Source organism: Felis catus, chromosome A3 (assembly GCF_018350175.1).
Source record: "Felis catus isolate Fca126 chromosome A3, F.catus_Fca126_mat1.0, whole genome shotgun sequence".
NCBI classification, from domain to species: domain Eukaryota; kingdom Metazoa; phylum Chordata; class Mammalia; order Carnivora; family Felidae; genus Felis; species Felis catus.
Genome location: NC_058370.1, coordinates 16,752,632 through 16,774,262, shown reverse-complemented (window position 1 = coordinate 16,774,262; position 21,631 = coordinate 16,752,632). Strand labels below are relative to the sequence as shown.

The 21,631-nt window shown below is 43.8% G+C and overlaps 2 protein-coding genes and 1 non-coding gene across 6 annotated transcripts in view; 2 read left to right on the top strand and 1 right to left on the bottom strand.

Annotated features, from left to right (window-relative positions):
* The window catches only part of TOX2 (TOX high mobility group box family member 2), a 275,373-nt gene that overhangs the window by 1,971 nt on the left and 251,771 nt on the right, over positions 1-21,631 (top strand). Inside the window, exons 1-2 of one of the 4 annotated variants that reach the window (XM_045053583.1) lie at positions 9,260-9,580; positions 13,902-14,023. The exons of 1 other annotated variant lie outside the window; for it this stretch is intronic. The gene's annotated coding sequence lies outside the window, so the exon portion shown is untranslated. Of the gene's footprint in view, positions 1-9,259; positions 9,581-13,901; positions 14,024-21,631 lie in introns of those variants that run through there. 2 more of the 4 variants (XM_045053582.1, XM_045053584.1) reach the window with 2 other exon arrangements.
* On the top strand, positions 7,788-7,912 carry LOC111559965. Its single transcript, XR_002741425.2, has one exon. It is a non-coding gene; the product is annotated as a small nucleolar RNA SNORA28 (small nucleolar RNA).
* On the bottom strand, positions 9,560-10,465 carry GTSF1L (gametocyte specific factor 1 like). The gene has a single exon (XM_003983461.5). It carries the CDS (start codon positions 10,107-10,109, stop codon positions 9,606-9,608), a length of 504 nt encoding a protein of 167 aa, XP_003983510.1. The 5' UTR covers positions 10,110-10,465; the 3' UTR covers positions 9,560-9,605.

Sequence of the window (21,631 nt, the reverse complement as noted above, 5' to 3'; positions counted from 1 at the left end):
TCAGAATTTCCTTCCTTTTTAAAAAATTCTTTTTAAGTTTATTATTTTTTTGAGAGAGAGAGCACACTTGGGGAAGGGGCAGGGAGAGAAAGAATCCTAGGATGGCTCCGCACCACCAGTGCTTGGACTCACGAACCGGACTCAAAATCATGACCTGAGGCGAAGTTGGATGCCTAGCCAACTGAGCCACACAGGCACCCCAGAATTTTCCTTTTTAAGGCTGAATAATATTCTGCTGCATGTATAGACCACATTTTACTTACCCATTCATCTTTCTGTGAATGGACACAAGGTTGCTTCCACCTCTTGTCAGTTGTGAATAAGGCTGTCAACATGGGTGTGTAGATATCTCGAGATCCTGTTTTCAGTCCTTTTGGCTGTATACCCAGAAGTGGGATTGATGGATCATATGGTAATTCTTTTTTTTTAATTACAATTTTTTTAGTGTTTATTTTTGAGAGAGAGAGAAAGAGAGAGAGAGAGGGAGCAAGAGCAGGGGAGGGGCAGAGAGAGAGGGAGACACAGGATCCAAAGCAGGCTCCAGGCTCTGAGTTGTGAGCACAGAACCCGATGTGGGGTTCAAACTCATGAACCGCAAGATCATGACCTGAGCTGAAGTTGGACACTTAACTGACTGAGCCACCCAGGCTCCCCTAATTTTTTTTTTAATGTTTATTTATTTTTGAGAGACAAAGTGCAAGCAGGGGAGAGGCAGAGAGAGGGAGACAGAATCTGAAGCAGGCTCTAGGCTCTGAACTGTCAGCACAGAGCCCGTTGTGGGGCTTGAACTTGCTAAGCATGAGATCATGACCTGAGCCGAAGTTGGACGCTTAATCAACTGAGCTGCCCAGGTGCCTTGGTAATCCTATTTTTAATTTTAGTTGTTTATATTTTGTTTCACTTAGGTTTTTGGTACTTCCAGGAAAAGCTGTGTGCTGGGCTCTTAGAGCTTTTGCAATGATGGTGTGACTCTGTCACCACCTGGTGGCCATTAGTGTTTTTGCAGCAGCAGGTAAAGTGGGCCAAAGAAGTTTTTTTAGGTCTTGGAAAAGTCCTTGAAGCATTTTTCTGTCTTTCAGGCCTTCTCTCCAGCATCCTCATCAAGCAGTTGTCTGACCTTTGCTTGAACACCTCCACTGATTGGGAGAGGTGGTTTTATTACTTACCAGCCAGCTCCATTGTTGGACACCAATTGTGAAGAAAAGGATTCTTTAGAGAAAAAATCCTCCCCTTAGTAATATCAAATAGGAATAACTAAGGTGCATTGGGAGCTGGTTTGTGGGGAAATTGAAGACCCAGGAAAGGTATTTGATAGGCCAAGATGAGCTTGAGAGCCTGACTGCCAGAATTAGCCATTTTCTCAGCAGACCCTAGCATGAATCAATCTGTCCTGTTTCCGTAGGTTACCAAGTCTCTGATTTAGAAATGACAGTGATTCAGCCTCCCCTAAAGATGGAGTTTATGTTTCCACCTTAGGCCATATGTGTTTTAAAATGATTAAAGCTGATTGGGGCACCTGGGTGGCTTAGATGGTTAAGCATCTGACTCTTCATCCCAGCTCAGATCTTCATTTCATGGTTGTGAGTTCAAGCCTTGCAATGGGGTCCATGCTGGGTGTGGAGCCTACTTAATCATAAGTTAATAAAGTAATTAAAGCTGAGTTTCAATCTGAGCTAAGAATGAAACTTTGCACTGATGTAGACCAGTGGTCTCAGCTGGTCAGGATGAAGGTGTTTTTACGTGTATGTTAATTAAGGCTGCCCTATAGGTATCTAGGTTAAAGTATGCACCAAATGGAACAGTATGACAAGGACTGGTGTAAAGCCTGAGTTGCAAGTGCATTTTCAGAAAGGCACAATTGAGAATATGTTTGTCCCCTCTCTGGGAAAGAGTCCCTGCCCCCTTTCCAGTGAGCAGCCTGGCCTGGTATCCAGTAGGTGCTCAGTAAATGTCTCATTCTGCCATGAAGTGATGTGGCAGTGAGAAAGGCCTTGGGCAGCTGGGACCAGAGGGGTAGGGGAAGCTTTGTCATTTTTTTAGTGTTGATTTCTATCTTAATTGTCCTGTGGTCAGAGAACATAGTCTCTGTGGTTTCAAGTCTTTGAAATTTGTTGAAACTTACTTTATGATCAAGCATACAATCAATTTTGTAAGTGTTCCTTATGAGTCTGAAAAGAATGTATAGTCTTCAGGCATTGAGGGCAGTGTCCCATTTTTGACACATGCTAATCCTATTGTTTACATGTCCAATATCCTGGTTTTTTGTCTGCTTTTTGTAAACCTAGATTAGTCAACCTCCAAATGATGCATGGTAAGAATGTTGTTTCAAGCAGCTGAATGTTGGGGTGGTTTGTTACTCAGAATTATTATATGACAACTAGCTGATACACAAGGTAGACTTGTGTTCACTAGAAAGCTCTAGAAAATAGTGCACCCGGGGCACAGCTGGGTGGAGGAGGAACTTAGGAGACCTGGAGTTCCCAGAACTGGACTGGAAATGAGTGGGATTAAGGGTTCTAGAAGCCAGAGCCATGTGACTGTGCCTATGTCTTGATTATTCCCTAGGACATGGGGCAAGCTTTCCAGGGCTCTTCTGACTTTGGATCAGACAGACCTAGATGTGAATCCCAGCCTGGCTGTTACTGGCTATGTTTCTTTCCTGCTCTGAGCCTTGGCGTCCTCGTGATAAAATGGGGAGAATCCTTAACCTTTCACATTGTTGAAGGGGCTGGAGAGAACACTGGCACACATCTGGGGCTTAGAAAATACGGGCTCTTAGCGATGCTACTACAAAATGCTTTCTCATTCCTTTCTCATGCTTAAGAAACCGTGCAGAGGAGGAGTTCGTATCCGTGCTTCAGTGGAGTGCTCCAAGGGGAAGTTACCAGCTAGGGCCTGGGGCATGACTTGAGCCACTCTTCACTTGCAGGCTCACACTTTAATGTGCCCTGTTCTGTGTCATCACTTGTTTCATAGTTATCAGCCAGAGAAGCAGTGTGGTGCAGGAGAGCATTAGGTATGGGTTCAGTTTTTAAAGACTTTCCATAAAAGTTCAACAGACAGACAAGTACACAAATCCCAAGTCTACAGCTGGATGAATCTTCACAAAGTAAACACAGTCATGTAACCAGCACCCACATCGAGAGATAGAACATGACCAGCACCCCAGAAACTCCCCTTTCCATCCTGCCAAGGGTAACCATCACCCTGACCTTAAGCACCATAGATTATTTTGCCTTTTTAAAAAATGTTTTATTTTTATATTTTTGAGAGAGCAAGTGTGCCTAAGTGGGGGAGAAGCGCAGAGAGAGGGGGACAGAGGATCCGAAATCAGCTCTGTGCTAATGGACTGCTAAACTGACTGAGCCAGCCAGGTGCCCTTGTTTTATCTTAAAATTTTTTTTAATGTTTTTATTTTATTTTATTTTTTATTTTTTAACACTTATTTATTATTGAGAGACAGAGAGAGACAGAGCATGAGCAGGGGAGGGGCTGAGAGACGGGGAGACACAGAATCTGAAGCAGGCTCCAGGCTCTGAGCTGTCAGCACAGAGCCCGACATGGGGCTCGAACTCACAAACCATGAGATCATGACCTGAGCCGAAGTCAGACACTTAACTGACCGAGCCACCCAGACGCCCCTGTTTTTATTTTTGAGAGAGAGAGACGGAGTGTGAGTGGGGAAGGGGCAGAGAGAGGGGGAGACACAGAATGTGAAGCAGGCTTCAGGCTCTGAACTGTTGGCACAGAGCCTGACACGGGGCGGGGCTCAAACTCACAGATGGTGAGATCATGACCTGAGCTGAAGTTGGGTGCTTAACCTGCTGAGCCAGCTAAGTGCTCTCTGTTTTGGCTTTTTAATATTTTATTTTTATTTATTTATTTTTAAATATTTTATTTTTAAGTAATCTCTACCCCCAATATGGGGCTCAAACGTACAACCCCAAGATCAAGAGTCAAATGCTGTACAGACTGAGCCAGCCAGTTGACCCTGTTTTGTCTCTTGAAGCTTTTATTTTTACTTTACTTTTATTATTATTATTATTTTTTATTTGAGAGAGAGAGGTATGAGCAGGGGAGAGGGGCAGAGGGAGAGAGAGAATCTAAAGCGGGCTCCAATCTCAGCATGGAGCTCGATGTGGGGCATGACCTCAACTTCTGCTGAAATGAAGAGCTGCCATTCAACTGACTGAACCACCCAGGTGCCGCTTGCCTTTTTTTTTTTTTTTTGTTAAACATTGTATAAACCAAATTTCCTATTACAAAATATTTACCCATGTTGATTTGGGTAGTTACAATTTGTTTACTCTCATGACTATATAGTGTTCCATTATAGGGCTTCTGCACAATTTGCTCATTCTTGTGAAAGGCATGGGGAAAGTCTCTGGATTGGCTATTATAAATAGAACTGTTATGAACAGCTTGTCCTAACCTTTTGGTGAGCTCATGTACACATTTCTGGTTTATGCCTTTCTAGGAGTGGAATTGCTGGGGATGGGTTTAAATTCATCAGGCCACTTACAAGCTTTGTGAACCAGTGCAGGTTATTTAGCTTCTCTGAGACTCCTTTCTCACGTCTGTATATTGGAAATAGAAATAGTTACCCCTCTGTGTTGTGGCCAGGCCTAAATAAAACAATATCTACAAGGTGCCTGGCTCCAATGTAGCTCCCCTTTCTTTCCTCCTCCCTCTGCCATGCCAGAGCCCCCTCTGCCCTAGGACACGGCTCTGCTGCTAGGCTCCCCATTTGCCAGGAATCCTCTACACGAACCTGGGAAGCTTGTCTACTGCACAGGGCTCGTGAGTGCTTTTCCCCAGCCATGGGCTCTCCTCTCTGATTCAGCCACAGGTCCAGCCCAGCACTAGCTTGCTATGGTCACCATCACTGCTAACAAATGTTTTTATGATGGTCTCAGTAAAAGTGTGCTTTGCAGCCAGTGTTCTCTGGAGACTGGCCCAGTAGAGGCAAGGAATGAGGACTGAGGGGAGGGAACAGCTAGCTGGCTGAGATCCAGCCCAGGAATTTAGAACAGACATACCTTTCTTGCCTGGTCTTTCTTCCCTCATGTCCAGGCAGGAGTTTTTCTTAAGCCCTTGTATTCCTTACTTTCCTGAAACACTTCAAGTCAGGCCATGAGGGTCACTGGCCAGCTGGGGAATTGCCTACAGGGAGCTCTGTTAAGATAGAGCTGACTTCTGTCCTCTGTGTAATGGCAGCCTGGAGCGTTGTGTTGGGAAAGATTCTGAAGGTATTGTCCAGGCTCAGGAAAATGTGCTCTGATTGGTTAGTTATGTCTGTTATATGTATGGGGAGTGGTGGTAGCAGCATACATTTCACGTATTTGCCTCTATCTTTGGCTTAAAGGTATTGGTTAGTACTGCTCAGAATAGACATGTATTTGATTTAGAGAAGTAAATGGAATGTTTTTAAATAGGTGGGCTAAGTCTATTTTCATTTATATGATGATTGACATATCTGGGTTGATTTCTACCATTATATTTTGTGTTTTCACTATTATTTCCCCCTTTTCTTTTTTTCTATTTTAAGTTTATTTTTATTTATTTTGAGAGAGAGAAGTAAGCAGGAGAGGGGCAGAGAGAGAGGGAGACAGAATCTCAAGTAGATTCGGCACTGTCAGTGCAGAGCCCAATGTGGGGCTCGAAATCATGAACTGTGACATCATGACCTGAGCCAAAATCAAGCCTCAGATGCTCAACCGACTGAGTCACCCAGGCACCTCCTCCCCTTTCTTTTCTCTGTTGGATTTGTAAGTTTTTTTTAAAGTTTTTTTTTGAAATAGAGTGCACATGAGAGCAGAGGAAGAGCAGAGAAAATGTGAGACAGAGGATCCGAAGCAGGCTCAGTGCTGTCAGTGCAGAACCTGATGCGGGGCTCAAACTCTCAAACCATGAGATCAGGACCTACGCCATAGTTGGATGCTTTACTGACTGAGCCACCCAAGCACTCCAGATTTATAAAGTTTTCTGTAATATCCTGGTCTGTTTTCTTCTCTTGCCTGGTTTGAATCATATAAAAAAATTTTCTCTTATTTTAGAGGCTATTAAAAAATTTTAATATGCATATCTGTTATTGTTCTGTCCTGAACAATGTCCTTTTCTGGCCTATTTTTTTTTCTTCTTTTTATAAAAAAGTTTTAATGTTTATTTATTTTTGAGAGAGAGAGAGACAGAATGGAGCAGATGAGGGGTAGAGAGAGGGACACACACACAGAATCTGAAGCAGGCTCCAGGCTCCGAGCACAGAGCCCGATTCAGGGCTTGAACCCACGAACTGTGAGATCATGACCTGAGCTAAAGTCTGACGCTTAACTGACTGAGCCAACCAGGTGCCACTTTCCTGACCTATTTTCATTGACAAGTTTTGTTTTATCATTTTAAATGCAAAATTGATGATTTTCTCAGTTGATTAACTTTGTGTACGTATTTTATAAGTTTCCTTACTCATCTTGTTTCTCTTAGCCCATTACATATTCTTTTTGCTGAATAATACCACCATTTCTGCTACTAGTAGGTAGCATTAGTCAGGAGCTTTCTACGTGCTCGACACTGTCCTGATAATCCTGCATGTCATCCTTTAATCTTCCCCACAGTCCCAGGAGTTTGTCATCCCTACCTTGTGGATGAGGAAACAGAATCCCAGAAAGGGTAGGGTATCCCTGAGGCCTAACATTAGTAAGAAGTGTGGCTGGGCTTCGGTCCTGGCTATTGTGTTGCTCTTTGCTCAGTGTATTTACGTTTTTTGTTTTGAAATCATTTTAGATTTACAGAAAATTTGCAAAGACAGTACAAAGAATTCCCATATATTCTCCACCCAGCTTTCCCTAGTGTTAACATCTTAACGAGAGCATGTGGTACATTTAGCAAAACTAAGAAATTCACATTAGTACAATACTAGTAACTACAGACTTTATTTGGATTTTACCAGTTTTTCCACTCATGACTTTTTCTTTTCCAGGATCCAATCTGGGATCCCACATTGCATTTTAGTATATGTATGTGTATTTAAAAATATTTTTAGTATGGAAGACTTCAAATTTATATCAAATGAAGAGAATAGTAAAATTTATCTATCACTCGGCATCAAGAATGATTAATTCATGACCAATTTGTTTCATTCACACCCAAACCAAATTACTTTTTTTCTTTTTCTTGGTCCTGGTGGCTAGTAGTTTACAGATATATGCCCTACACATGACCTTCTTATTTCATTTGCTTTCTGTATGTCCGTTCTCTAATTCATGCACTTTACAGACTTTCTAGGGGCAACAACTAGAACAACTTCTTCTTCTTCTTCTTCTTCTTCTTCTTCTTCTTCTTCTTCTTCTTCTTCTTCTTCTTCTTCTTCTTCTTCCCCTTCCCCTTCCCCTTCCCCTTCCCCTTCCCCTTCCCCTTCCCCTTCCCCTTCCCCTTCCCCTCCTTCTTCTTCTTCTTCTTCTTCTTCTTCTTCTTCTTCTTCTTCTTCTTCTTCTTCTTCTTCTCCACCTTCTTCTTCTTCTTCTTCTTCTTCTTCTTCTTCTTCTTCTTCTTCTTCTTCTTCTTCTTTTTGCAAGAAGAAATCTTTATTTCCCACTTTGTAGAAAGAATTGAGAGGCCCAGGGTTGGCAAAGTTATGATTACTTAAAAATAACTTAGCAGTTAAGATTTCCTCCTGAAAAACTTTCAAAAGACTTAAGTCTTTCACTGTTTTAAAAAATGTGTATTTTAATTTTTACCAGATAGTATATTCACATGTATTCACATGTAAAAGGTACTGAAGAGTTGGTTGCAGGCAGTGCTCCATGGCAGATGATTGAAATTGTCTAACACAATATGAACTTGCTATAGCAAGAAGGTTTAACCTATTCAGGTGTTTTCTCCCCATGATATTAGCTGTTGTATATACTTAAACAGTGTTGCAGCTGTCGCTAAAGTGCACTTGAGATATGCCCTTGTACAGACTCATGAGGGAGGAAAAAGAGGGTCGGGAGTACCCACCTTCACAAACTACATGGTCTTCTGATGCATCCCACTTCATTTCAATCTTCCCTAACAGTTAATACCTCTACTGTTTGGGGACATTTCTTTTTTTTTTTTTTTTTAAGTTACTTATTTATTTTGAGAGAGACAGAGAGTGCAAGTGGGGCAGGGGCAGAGGGGGTGAGTACAGAGGGACAGAGGATCCTAAGCAGGCTCTGTGCTGACGGTAGAGAGCCTGATGTAGGGCTTGAGCTCATGAACTATGAGATGATGACCTGAGCTGAAGTCTGACACTTAATCAACTAGGCCACCCAGGCCCCCCTGGGACATTCCATTCTTAGCATGAATTTCTTACATATGAAATAACAGTAGATGAATTTGATCTGTGAATCCTCTTAGAATTGGAGGTAGCATTGGGTTAGTGTATGGTTTTCTGAGGTCACCTAGTTGCCTTCCCTGGAGAGAGCTGATCATTTTCTTTCTTTTTTTTTTTTTTAAAGATTTTTTTAAGTGTATTTATTTATTTTGAGAGACAGAGAGTGCGAGTCAGGGAGGAGAGAGGAGAAAGAGAACACCAAGCAGGCTCTGTGCTATGAGCACAGGGCCTCACATGGGGCTTGATCTCACAGACAGTGAGATCATGACCTGAGCAGAGATCAGGAGTCAGACACTTAACCAAATGAGCCCCCAGCTGCCCCGAGAGCTGGTAAGTTTCTAGGGAAGAGACTAACAAGCTTTTTCTGTGAGGGATCAGTTAGACATTGTATGCTTTGTAGGTGGACCGCTGTTCTAGTGTATCCTTGAGAGAAATGTTATGCAAATATAAGCCCATACATGCATGTGTTCTTTCCCACAACTGGGCAAAAATGGTAGCATAATATACAGAATGTTCTGGACTTGGCTTTTATCAGTTAAACCAGGAGTTGGCAAACTATGTCCCACAGGCCAAATCTAGCCTGTTACGAGTTTCTATAAATAGCTTTATTGGAACCTATATTTATTTGTTTACATATCGTTTGTGGCTGCTTCCATGCCACTAAGGCAGAGCTGAATAGCTGTGACAGAGAACATGTGGTTTATAAAGCCTCTGGCCTTTTTTGTTTGCTCTCTGGCCTTTTAGAGAAAATGCTTGCTGGTGTCTGAGTTAAACACTATGTTTTAGCCTTTCTAAGCCAGTATTGAAAGCGCTGCCTCACCCTTTCTCATGGCAGCATACTATTTCTGTATATGGCTGCACCGTAATTCATTTAATCAAACCCTCTCGCAAGAAGTATTTGGATCATTTCTGACTGACCTTTACTGCTACAAATAACATGGCAGTGGGTAACCTTGCACTCACTTCTTCTGCAAGTGTGAATATATTTACAGGATGCATTCCTAGAAGTAGAATCGCTCCATCGAAGCAGAGCACACTGGTCATTTTTACAGCTTCTGTCAAATTGCCCTCCGCAGAGATTTATCAGTTTACCTTCTCACCAATGTTACGAAAGTGCCTGTTTGCCCCATCTTTGCCAGCAGAATGTCCTGCCAGCCTTTAGATCTTTACCAACTGCTTCATGAAAAACGAGGTGTCCCAGGTGGCTCACTTCGCACTTTTATTCTGGTGAGTTGCATCTCCTTTCTGACATTTAAGAGGCAAGCGCTCCTTTCTGCTGCTGGTGGTTTATCCTCCTGGTCTGAGAGTCTTCTGGGGGGTGGTCAGTCTTGGGGAATGGGCCTCTCTCTCTCTCTGACTCTCTTATGTCACTTTCGCAAACAAGCTTTTGGGGAACAAAAGTTTTAAGGACAAACACGGGATGGCAGTTAGTGCTGTCGACATTCCAGACGTCAGAACTGGGGAGCCAGGGGCGCTCTGGAGGGATATTTCCACTCTGCTCTGAACTTGGAAGGCTAACTTTCAGGGGGCACAGGCTGTCCTCTTCCTCCATTGTGCTTCTGCTGACACAGGCAGCCTCGTGCTCCTCCAGCTTTTTGATGGGGACCACGTGGCAGGCGTTGTATTTGCAGCTGGCCATCTTTTTGGCTTTCTTGGGGTTCTTTCTCCTGCAGGATGCCAGGTGGTACTGAAATCTGCTGAGTGGGACTCGGTGGTGCGGGTTGTAAGGGCAAATTTCTAAGGCTTCTGGCTCCATGAGAAACTGTTCTTGAGGCAGAGTAGCTCACTTCCCAGATTCAAAATGAAACGCCCCTGTTGGAAGAGCCCTTGGTAAGGAGGATGGAGCTGTCCTCTGCCCAGAGTTGGCCCTTAGAACTCTGTTGGCCAAGGTCTTAACAACTCATTGTTTCCGGTGCTCTGCAACCACAAGTGGTGGGTTAGGAAAGGGACAAGGAACTGTCGGGGGCAGCTGCACAGAGAGCAGAGTTACACAGAAGAACCGTATAAAGCACATGCGAGAGCCAGAACACCACAGCAGCCCCACAGGAAGGTGAAGAGGGTACATGCCAGCTCCGCTTGATTGCTAGAGGTACACTGTGTGATGTCAGGGAGCAGTCGTGAATGGTCACAATGGGCAGCTGGAGTCATCAGTGAAAGGCCACTTGTCCATCGCTTTCAAGAGGTGGGGTAGCTTTGGGGAAAGCTGCCATTCACAATTGCTGGTGACGTGTCTTTTGTCATTTAACTGTTTCTAAACTTGTATGTTTAATGTAATTCCTGATATATTTGAGTTTAAATCTATTATATTGTGCTTCCTGACCTATTCTTTCGTTGATTTTTTTCTCTCTTCCTCCCTAATTTTAGATAGACAGTTTAAAAAAAATTCTTTCCATTTCCCCCAGGGTTTTGTAAGTTACACATTCTCTAATCATTTGTAGTTACTTTACAGATTGAAACATTCGTAAATAACTTATCAAGGTTTAAAGTTCATAAAAGTCTCATCCTCTTTCCAAGTAGTACAGGACTTTCTCTACATACACTTTCCTCTTGACTTATTATGTTATTATTTTAAGCCTAATTTTAAAAAGTTGCCCAGACAGCATTGCTACTGTCATTCCACACGGTCCAGGTTTGTTGCCACTTGTCCTCATGTTGACTTCTCTCTGCCGCTTGTATTTCAGACCTGCCATGTGGGATCACTTGGTTTCCGTTAGAGGTTTACCTTTTAGAGCGTTCTCCTGATGAACTCTTTTGGTTTTGTTTGTTTGAAATCGTCTTTATCTTATCCTCCTTCTTGAAGAATAACTTTGTGGAGTATAGTTGTGCTATTTTCCTTTCTTTACTGAAGCGGAGTTCAGTTTCTTCCAGCTTCCACTAGGGTTGAGAATTCAGAATTGCACCACTACCTAACTTCTTGTGAAGGTAATCTGTTTCTTTTCATGTCTCTTTTAAAGAACTTTTCTTTCTCTTTAGTTTTTCTGTAGTTTCACTATTATGTTGACATGTGGGTCTCTTTTTTATTTATTCTTTGTTTTTACTTTTAGACCTCTGGAATCTGTGGATTAGTGTCTTTCATTAGTTTTGGGAAATGTTCAGCCATTGTCTCTTCAAATATTGCTTCTACCTTATTCTCGTACTTCCACTGAAATGATACATGTCACTTCCGCCAACGTTTCATTGTCCTAAGTGAGCCTTCTGGCCACACTACACTCTTGGTCAAAGAGGTACAGTCTTATTGTGTACCCAGAAGGAGGAGAATAGGAACGTTGTCAAGAGTCCTAAAAGGTACCTGGCTGGCTCAGTCTGTGGAGTGTGTGACTCTTGATCTCAGGGTTGTGGGCTCGAGCCCCATGTTGGGTGTAGAGATTACTTAAAAATAAAATCTTTAAAAAAAAAGTCCTAAGAATGTCCTGTGTCTCCTTGTCACCAATATTTGTTTCCCTTTTCTCCACACACACATAACATACTCCCTCCATCTCCAAGGGAGAAAACCCAAAGTCCTAACTTAGAGTGGGGGATAAACACCTTGGTCAGTGCTCACTGGGGGCTGCTTGCGTTCTGGCAGGAACTTACTCTAGAATGCTGGGCATTCTAGTGCTTCCAACCAACCTGTTGCTGTGAGGAATGAAGGGCTCACGGAGTTGTGCTCACTGTACCCACTTTACTCCCCATCCCCCTAGGGATAGCTCCTGGTATACTTTGCTGAGAAGGTGTCCTTGGTAAATTGTAACTTCCATTCCATTTATGGGATAGAGTGCCCATTTTCTGTAAGCCTGCAACCCAGTATTGGAGGAGGTATGACACTGGCCCTGCTGGGAGTTAACATGTGGTTTGGTATCTGCTCTTCCATTCCCCCAAAGCCTGGCACAGTTTGTGGGCGATGCTTACAATGCTTTTTCAGTTCCTAGTCCCGTAGCCTTTTTCATGCTTATGACCAGGGCTGACCCAGACACCGAGTAATTCAGGCATGTGTAAGTCTGCAAATGGAGATGATAATGAAAGCACTTCACCCGTCATTGAAATCCACATAATAAGGAATAGGGCATTAGCTATTGCAGGCTTCTTTGTGGCCAAGTACCCATTAGTGTGGCAGGCCAGCATTTAGTCCATTATGGAGAGAGGGAAGACTGGACTTGATAATGCTTCTAATGGACATCTTGAATGGTCTGCAAGCCTGCAGCCTTCTCCCAGCGTCTGTTCTGAGCCTGGGACCTGACAGGTTGCTCACCATGGAAACTTGAAGGGAGCGAGGGCTGCAGACACACCTATCTGAGCGGCACTTTCTGGGCCTGTCTGCACCTACATGACCAATAATGCAAGTGAGGTCAGATTCTGCTCATTACCCTCCCGCACTTACCATCTTGAGAGGTGCTACCGACAGATGGTAATGCAGGCATGGAGAGAGAAGGTCATGGAGCATGCAGGAATAATGTTTTCTGAAAATGAACAGTTGTGTGTCTTGGCCAGCCAACTCATCACTTGTCATTATGGGGAGGGATGGAGCCATTAGAGGATTAGAGTCACAAGCTTGGGAGGACATCTTACATCAAGACTGGCTTCTCTCCCAGGGCTGGCATCCCTTCTGGAACATCCCTGGAGGATGGTCATATGGTGACAGGGAGCTCCCTACTCCCTAGAGAGTGTTGCTGTGGGTTTCTTACACTGAGCTGAGCCAAGCAGCCCCCTCATACCCCTTAGCATGTCAGTGTGAACTCTGTGCCCTCTGCTCTGGGAACATCCTTCAGTATGTAAGGATATCCCAAACATGCCAAACTGATGTCATGTGTATGTGGCACTGGGGTGTGTTGTCCACTCAATTTCTGGCTCCCAGTGTCTCCCTGCATGTCCAGCAGACAGGTGTGGACAGCCTAGATATCCCCCCTGAGAACTCGAATTCTGGCCCGGGATTTCCTCTATGCTGTCCTCTGCCGGCTGCTCTTTGCTCAAGGCTGCCCTGGTCTCAGCCCACTGGGCTCCTGCTAGCCCCTTTGACTTGAGGACTTTATTTTGAAAACCCTCCCTGTTGCGTGGTACAGTGCTGCTCAAACTGTAACATGCATACAAATCACCTGGGATCTTGTTAAGATGCCAGGCTGGGTGAAGTTTTTGGTTATCTCTGTCAGGTTTATGTATCATGGCTGTGCTAGATTTGTAGATGAGTTGGAGCACAGTTTATCTTTTTCTGCTTTCTGGGTAGTTAAACAGCCTAGGAACATTGTTGGAAAGTTTTAAAGAACTTGTCTACTAAACACTCGGACTCCTAACACTTTTGAGAAATAGTTCTATGTCCATGTTCACCTTGGTTCCATGGTTTTCTGCTTCTCTTGGCAATTCTCACTTTTCTAGAAAAGTATGCTGTTAGGGACTGAATTGTGTCCCCCTGCCCCCCCAATTCATGTGTGGAGGCCCTATCTTCAATGTGATGGTATTTGTAGGGGCCTTTAGGGAAGTAATTAAAGTTAAATGAGATATAAGGGTGGGGCCCTCATCCAGTAGAGCTGGTGTCCTTATAAGAAAAGAATGAGACTGCAGAGATATCTCTCCACAGGAGCACAGAGGAGAGGCCATATGAGGACATGGTGAGGTGGCCATCTGCAAGCCGGGAAGAGAGATCCCACCAGACACCAACCCTGCCAGCACTGTGATCTTGAACTTCCAGCCTCCAGAATTGTGAGAAAATGAACTTTTGTAGTTTAAGCTACCCAATCAGTGGTATTTTGTTATGCAGCCTGAGCAGACTGATATACAGGCATTCCCCACTGAACATTCTAGATAAACTAGGATACTGTGTGTATTGTTTATCTCTTATAATTTGAAAACTCTTCTCTGCATCTTTGGTTAAATTTCCTTTACTTTTCTAATTTTTATTTATTTTTTTGTACTCTCTCTCTTTCATGCTCCCTGCCCTCTCTCCTTATTGGGATTTTACAAGTCTAGGTATCTTACAGCTCTTTACAAGGAGCAGAGTCTTTGATTTACCAGTTCTGATTTTTATGTTTTCTAGTTCATTAACTTTTACCTTAACTTTTAATTCTTTCCCTGAGTTTATCTTGTTGCTTATTTTCCAGCTTCTTGAGTTGGATGCTTCATTTACTTTCAGTCTTCCTTATTTTATAACAAAAACATTTAGAGCTACAGGCAGTGTTTAGTTACATTCCATGAGTTTTGCTATGCAGAGATCCAATTGTCATTATGTTCTGAATGGCCTGTAATTGCAGTTTTGTTCCCTTCCTTGACTTGAGTTATTTAGGAATAAATTTCCAAGTGATTTAATTTTTTTCATTTATCCTTTGGTTTTTAATCTCTGTTTTTATTGCATTGTGGTCAGATAATGTGACCAAAGAGGATTGCTCATTAGTATCTCTGAGGTTTCCTTGTGGCCTTGAATGTCATCAGTTTTAGTCACTTCCTTACAGATGTTTGAATTAAATGTCTTTTCTGTTTGTATGTATTTATTACATGAAGCTGGAACATGAGTCCTACAGGGAGCTGGAATATTATATCCCTTTCCTGGGGAATCGCCGTGTCTGTCCACATGATCCAGGAAGTTCTAGGTAAAACAGACTGTGTACCTTCATTTAGCTCAGTGTTTCTGAGCCTCAGTTTCTCTTAACGCCTCATAGTGTCTTGAACAGCCAGTTTTCCATGGAAAGTATTTCAGAGAATTTTGTTTTAAGGTCTACTCTTATTCCTTGAGGGACAACTATTTATGAAAGGTCCTAGTACTCAGGCCCCTCCCTTTGGACCTCTGAGCCCATTCTTGAGTTCCTGTTGCTTCTCTGTTCATTTTAGAGAAGGGGGCACTGCAGTGGGGGATGTCTATGTATCTCTGTAGGAAGCTGTACCAGTCTCAGCGCAGATAGGATTTGCTGTCCTTTTGTTTTGTTACCTTGGAGGCTGAATTGTCTGAAGCACCCAGCCAAGGGTTAACATCAACACCAAGCATCGGTCCCCTACAGCTGCTCTGAAGCATTAGCTTTCCTACTCCTTATTGCTTTGAGCTTGTCCATTGCATGGAGTCCTGCTGGAGATGTAGCTCTGTTTTCACTTGGGTTTCCCCAGAAGCAGAGCCTGAGATAAGGATTCAGACTCAAGTAGTGTCTTCAGGTAAGTCTCTAGAGAGCGGGGAAGTGAGATATATCTGTATACGTATATAAATATTTTAAAAGAATGAGACAAACACTGTCATGGTATGTCTTCTGTACTTTCTAAAGCTTTCAATGCACATATTTTTCCATAATAAGAAAACCAAGCAAAAATTGTATTCAGAAAAATATATATGGAAACTAGCAAAGGCTGGCAAAGATTAAAGTGTTAGTGGTTAATCCAGCTACCTCGGTGGGCATCTGAAGGCCTTTGGGGAAGTAATGGGGAATGGTACAAAACACAACCTGGAATTGCCCCACCCAAGGGGTCAGGGAACTGGAACACGTATACCCCGACTTCCATAAGACTCATCTGTTGACAGCTATGTCAGGGGGTTTATAAGCTCCTTGGCCCTTCTGACCTTCCAAGCATGGGCAGTCTTGGTACTACAAATAGATGTGGAGACTGGAGGTTAGGCAGAACATACTGGACCTTCCATATGGGAGGGGAACCCATGCATGGGACCATGCATATGGGAGGGGCGCTGACTGCCTCTGCTTCAGGGTCCCTTCAGCTTACTCACACATCTATTTCTTCTTATTTGGTGATTTACGGCACAGCCAGTCCAACAAATGTTTAATGACCAGTTCTTTAAAAAAAAAAAAAAAAAAGTCCCCAACCTATCGCATCTGCTGATTTCCATGGTATGAACTCTCCCACTGTAACTACCAGTGGTTTCACAAGGAGCTGGCCAGATCCAGCTCTCCCAGCACACCACTAGCCAGCGCTTCACTGGGTGGGCTTTCCTAGCATTATGTCTCACTTGAAGGATTCTAGCATGTGGTCTGGGCTCCTCCCTGGTTTATATACTAATACAGATTTTTCTGTGTTTTTCCTTTGACCATTTCGGCAGGCATCTGGCAAAAAAGCAGTTAAGAGTACACCACTGTCAGTCATCTGGAAATCCTTTCACTTTTAACCTTTCCGTGGCATTTCACTGCATGTGGGCTTTTCGTAAACAGCACTTATGTGAGTACGGGGAGGGGAAGCCACTGCCCTTTGCTTGCTCTGACATCTCCCCGGGAGGAGCTGCTGACCGCGCTGGCCAGATTACAGATTGATAAATCCACTCTTCCTCATCTTCCGCATCCCCCCTGCCGTGTGGCAGGGTGGGGGTTGTGTGCCAGCTTCCCCTTCCTCGGCTCTCATTTTCTGATTCACCTGCTATGGTGTGCTGGGTAGCTATATACAATACAGAACACCGAGTTAAACTTGAATTCCAGATAAACAGTGGCACTTTTTTAGTGCAAGTATGTTCTAAATATTGCATGGGATATGTTTATGCTAAGAGATTACTTGGTGTGTGTCTGAAATTTGCATTTAAATGGGAATCCAGTATTTTTACTTGCTATATGTGGCAATCTAGGTACTGGTGACTTTGTTCTAGGGGTCCACTAGAATAGCTGGCTGTCAGATTTGGATTTGGGTTTTCATGGAACCTGTGGTCAGGGCTCACGCCCAATCATAATAATGTGGAAACTTGTTTACCATTTTCCTTTGTTTCTGGAGAGTCTGTGCCTTGGGCACTTTGTAAGGAAGAGTGGATGGCAGGGTGGGATTTAGTGTTCCTGGGTCCTCTAGCACGCTACCGTGGAACAGCGGGAAAATCTCACTTTTTGGTTAAAAATTTGGATTTTGGTTTTGGGTCCATCCTGAGTCTTGAATTTAATCTATGCACATTTATTGTGGCACCTATTATGTTCGGTCTTCTGTCATTTTGTTAGTGCTGTTGTTTTTAATGAGCCATGTTTTCTTGAGTCAGTTTTATTTGTGGGTTAGAAGTCCTGCCTCTTGTATTAATTGTACCCAAGGTTACAAAAATCTTGGATTGCCCATCAAATGCTTTTCCTGCCTCTCACATATCTCATGTCTTTGAAACAATTTGGGATAAAGAACCACATGACTATGATCATGGTTATTCATAATAATTGACTACTGCTCAAAATGAGACCCAAAGAAGGAAGGTGGCAGGGAGGAAACACCCCTACTTCTCTCTTGCCTTCCAGCCTCCACTACCAGAAGCCAGCCAACAAGGGTGTCCACAGAGCCAACCTTCAGGACACAGAGCAGGGTAGGAAAATGGGTGGGTGGAGACTGGGGATGAAGAGCTGGCACACCCTTCTAACTGAACAGATGAGGAGATGGAGGCCTAGACAGGGGAAGGACTTGCCGAAAGTCTTTTAGCAATTGAAGGACAAAATGAAGGCTTTACCCCCAGACCTCTTCATTCCCATATTTGATCTCAAAACTATACTGCTTTCGGGCGCCTGGATGGCTCAGTTGGTTAAGTGGCCGACTTTGGCTCAGGACACAAGTTCAAGCCCCGCGTCAGGCTCTGTGCTGACAGCTCAGGGCCTGGAGCCTGCTGCAGATTCTGTGTGTCTCTTTGCCCCTCCCCTGCTCACGCTCTGTCTCTCTCTTTCTCTCAAAAACAAATAAAAAAGCATTAAAAAAAATTAAAAACAAAACAAAACACAAAAAACTGTACTGCTTTACTTCCTTGACACATGACTGTATTTTCTCATTTTCAAACCTTATTATAAAAACAAATCAGAAAATGCAAAAGTATATGAAGAAGAAAATAGCGTGTAGTGCATATTTTTCCAAATTGCTTAGCGATGCATGGACACACACATTTAATAAAACTGGGAGTGGGCTTCAGTTGGTAGGAGGTTTCAGGGTGTGGTGGAGGGGCTGCTGCCTGGAGCTGGACCACGGGGAGGCCTCTCGTTGATCAGCCGGTTTATGGGGCTTCTGGTCCTGTCCTGCTGTCTCTTCCAGGCCCAGGGCCACTGCTAACATCCCAGAGCTCAGCTTCACCTCCCTTATTTTCACCTGTGCATTTGTAAATTACTTGTATTTCACTGCTTTTTTATTTCTATAGTACTTTATATTGTGGGATAAAAATACAGAAAAAAACAAGGGCGCCTGTGTGGCTTAGTCGATTGAGTGGCCGACTTTTGATTTCAGCTCAGGTCGTGATCCCAGGGTTATGGGATTGAGCCCTGTGTTAGGCTCCATGCTGTGTGTGGAACCTGCTTAAGATTCTTTCTCTCTCTGTCTTTCTCTCTACTTCCCTCCCTCCCTCTGTCCCTCTCCCCTGCTCGCATGCATGTGCTCTCTCTCTAAATAAATAAATAATACAGAAAAAACATAACAGCCCATATATATATACAGGTTAACATATGATTATAACTACTTCCCAGATTAAGGAAAATTGGGTTTCCCAGAAAATCCCCCCCCCCCCCCCATTACAGCCTTCCCCCTTCACCCGGAAATAACCCCTATCCTGACTTTTATGATAATTTCTGTGCTGTTCTTTATGGTTTTACCACCTGGGCAAGCCATTTATTTTTCGTTATAAACTGCTAATATTTTTATTTAAAAACATTTGGTAATTCTTGCCTTTTTTTTTTTTCACTCTTTCACATCTTCCCCACCCTCTCCCCAGCCCCTATTTATTGTAAGTGGAACTGTTTTTTTTTCTATCTATTGTGGACTTGCTCCTTTATTTATCTATCTATCCATCTATCTATCTAAATAGATAATAGATATTTTAAATGTTTATTCAGTTTTGAGAGACAGAGTGTGAATGGGGAGGGACAGAGGGAGAGGGAGACACAGAATCTGAAGCAGGCTTCAGACTCCGAGCTGTCAGCACAGAGCCCGATGCAGGGCTCAAACTCATGGACCTTGAGATCATGACCTGAGCTGAAGTCGGCCGCTTAACCGACTGAGCCACCTAGGCGCCCCCGGAGTTCTCTTTTTAAATGAGTTATTTCACATACATACTTTTAAAGAAAAAATTAAGTAAAAGTAATTCAGGTAGCATATGAGATGGGCAAAATGCTGAAGGTGTTACCCAAAAAACCTGAAGTTTGGAAAACACTGTGCATCATTTATGAAGAGAAAAAAGTCCCGGAGAAGTCTTTGAAGAGTCAGGGACCAGACGCAGGTGCTGTGTCCCCGGGCAGAGCTGGGCCCCAGACATCAGCGGCTGTGGGGTGCACCAACAGCGAGCGCCCTCTCGGAAGCCCGGCAGCTCCAGTGCCACTCTGACCGCCAGAGGGCAGTACGGCCCCAGTTTCTGCAGCAGCTTCGCCAGCAAGTTAGCGGCCTGGGGGGTGGAGGGTTTGGCGGCTCCTCTGCCTCCCAAATGCGGGTTCTTCTGGATTCACCCTAGTCTAGGGATCCTCAAACGGAGGTCTGGGACACGCTCCCTTCAGAATTACCTGGGTGCTTGCTAACCAGGTTTGGGGTCCTTCTTGGACCCATGGATCAGCACCTCTGAATCTCCAGGTGTGTGGGATGGGGGGTCCGGTTAGGACAGCAAGGTTAGGAGGCCTGGAGAGTTTTGAGAACCTTTGCTCCACCCATCAGTCTTCTAGGGTCAGGGTTTGGGGCTGGTGTGTGTGTGTGTGTGTGTGTGTGTGTGTGTGTGTGTGTGTGTGTTGGTTGGGGGTGGGGCGGAACAGAAGATTATCACACAGTGTAAGTAGGGTTGAGTGTTGGGGGCTTGGGCTTGCGTTTTAGCTTCATTACTTACCTGGATGGGTGACAAGGTTTTGGATTTTTTTGGTTTTTCTTGGGTTTTGTATAGTATTTCTCAACTGTTCATTGTCCATCATCTATCCAGTAATAGTAACTAAACTCATATTATGTGTACTTTCCAGGTGTGGGGATATAGTGGTAGACAAGACAGACACTGTCCCTGCCTTTCTAGAGTTCATGCTTTTGTGGGGAGTTAGATAATAGCAAATAATCCCGCAAATATGAAACTACAAATTGTAATAGCTGCTTTGAAGGAAGAGGAACTTCCTCAGGGTGCTATGTGAGTGAAGAAGAACTACAGGAGTATGGGGGAGGGTGTGAGGGATTCTTCCCTTAGGAAATTATGCTTGAATTGAGATCTGAAGGGTGACTAGGAGTTAAGAGGGGGGAAGAGTTTTTCAGGTAGGAGACTCTGCATGTGCAAAGGCCCTGAGATGAGAACCAGCTCGTTGCCTTTGAGGAACTTCAAGAAGGTGGCATGGCTGGAGTGCAGGGAGAAAGGGGGAGAGTGTCTGCATGTGGGGTTTGGGCAGTAGACAGGGACCAGTACCCTCAGGTTCTCAAATTTCTCATCTTCAAAATGGGGCAGTAAAGTTTATCTTGCAAAGATGATTAAATATAATGGTGAGTGCCAAGTGTCTAGTCTTGTGCCTAGTACACAGGTGGTGTCAGAGATGTGAATGTGTGTGGAAGGAAGGCACCTGGGTGGGGCTTGGGGGGGGCACAGCCTGGTTAAAGAGTGAGCCGTGGGCAAGTCCTGTGCAGGTGCAGGGACCAGAGCTGTCTCAGTTAACTGCAGGGACCAACTGAGAAGCATATTTTAACCACGGTGAAAATTACCGTTGGCATCACTCTCTTGTTAAAAACAAAGTGAAATTGGAGAACATACTGTTGTCTTTAACTAAGCCAAGATGACTAATTATTAGACTCATTTTCTAAAGCTTACCATATACAGACATGTGATAAACTGGAGAGAGGAGAGTTTGGAAACTGGATTCATTCTGAAACCCCGTAGATGAGGCTCGTGTGAGGTTTCTGTGCATAATGACTGTGAACATTCAGTTTAACTCAGCTGTCACCACAGGTGTGATACAAAACAAAATGTTTTGCAAGAGCTCTAAAGAGCATCTTGGGGCAGCTCACGGCAGCGTCCAGGGGATCTCTGCCAAATTGTAAAGGGTAGGAAAGTGGGAGCTGGTGTTAGGTTGGGAGGGAGGACCAGACCCTGAGTCCTAGCTATGGTTTTGACCCTTGGTGACCACATGGTCCTGACTAACTTCCTCCTTTCTTTGGGGCTTAGTGTACCCATCTGGAAAAAGAAGGGCCAGACCAGATGATCATTAAGGATCTTTCTACTTTGTTGTTGTATGATATTTACTGATGGTGTGATCATGGAAACTTTGCTCTGGGACCTTGCTCTGCTCACTGTTACATCCTCAGGGCCAGGACCAGTGCCTGGGCCCTGATAGGACATCAGTAATAATGGTTGAATTGAATGAAGGACTTTTAAAAAAGATTTTATTTTTAAGTAATCTCTACCCGTAACATGGGGCTCAAACTCACAACCCATAGATCACGAGT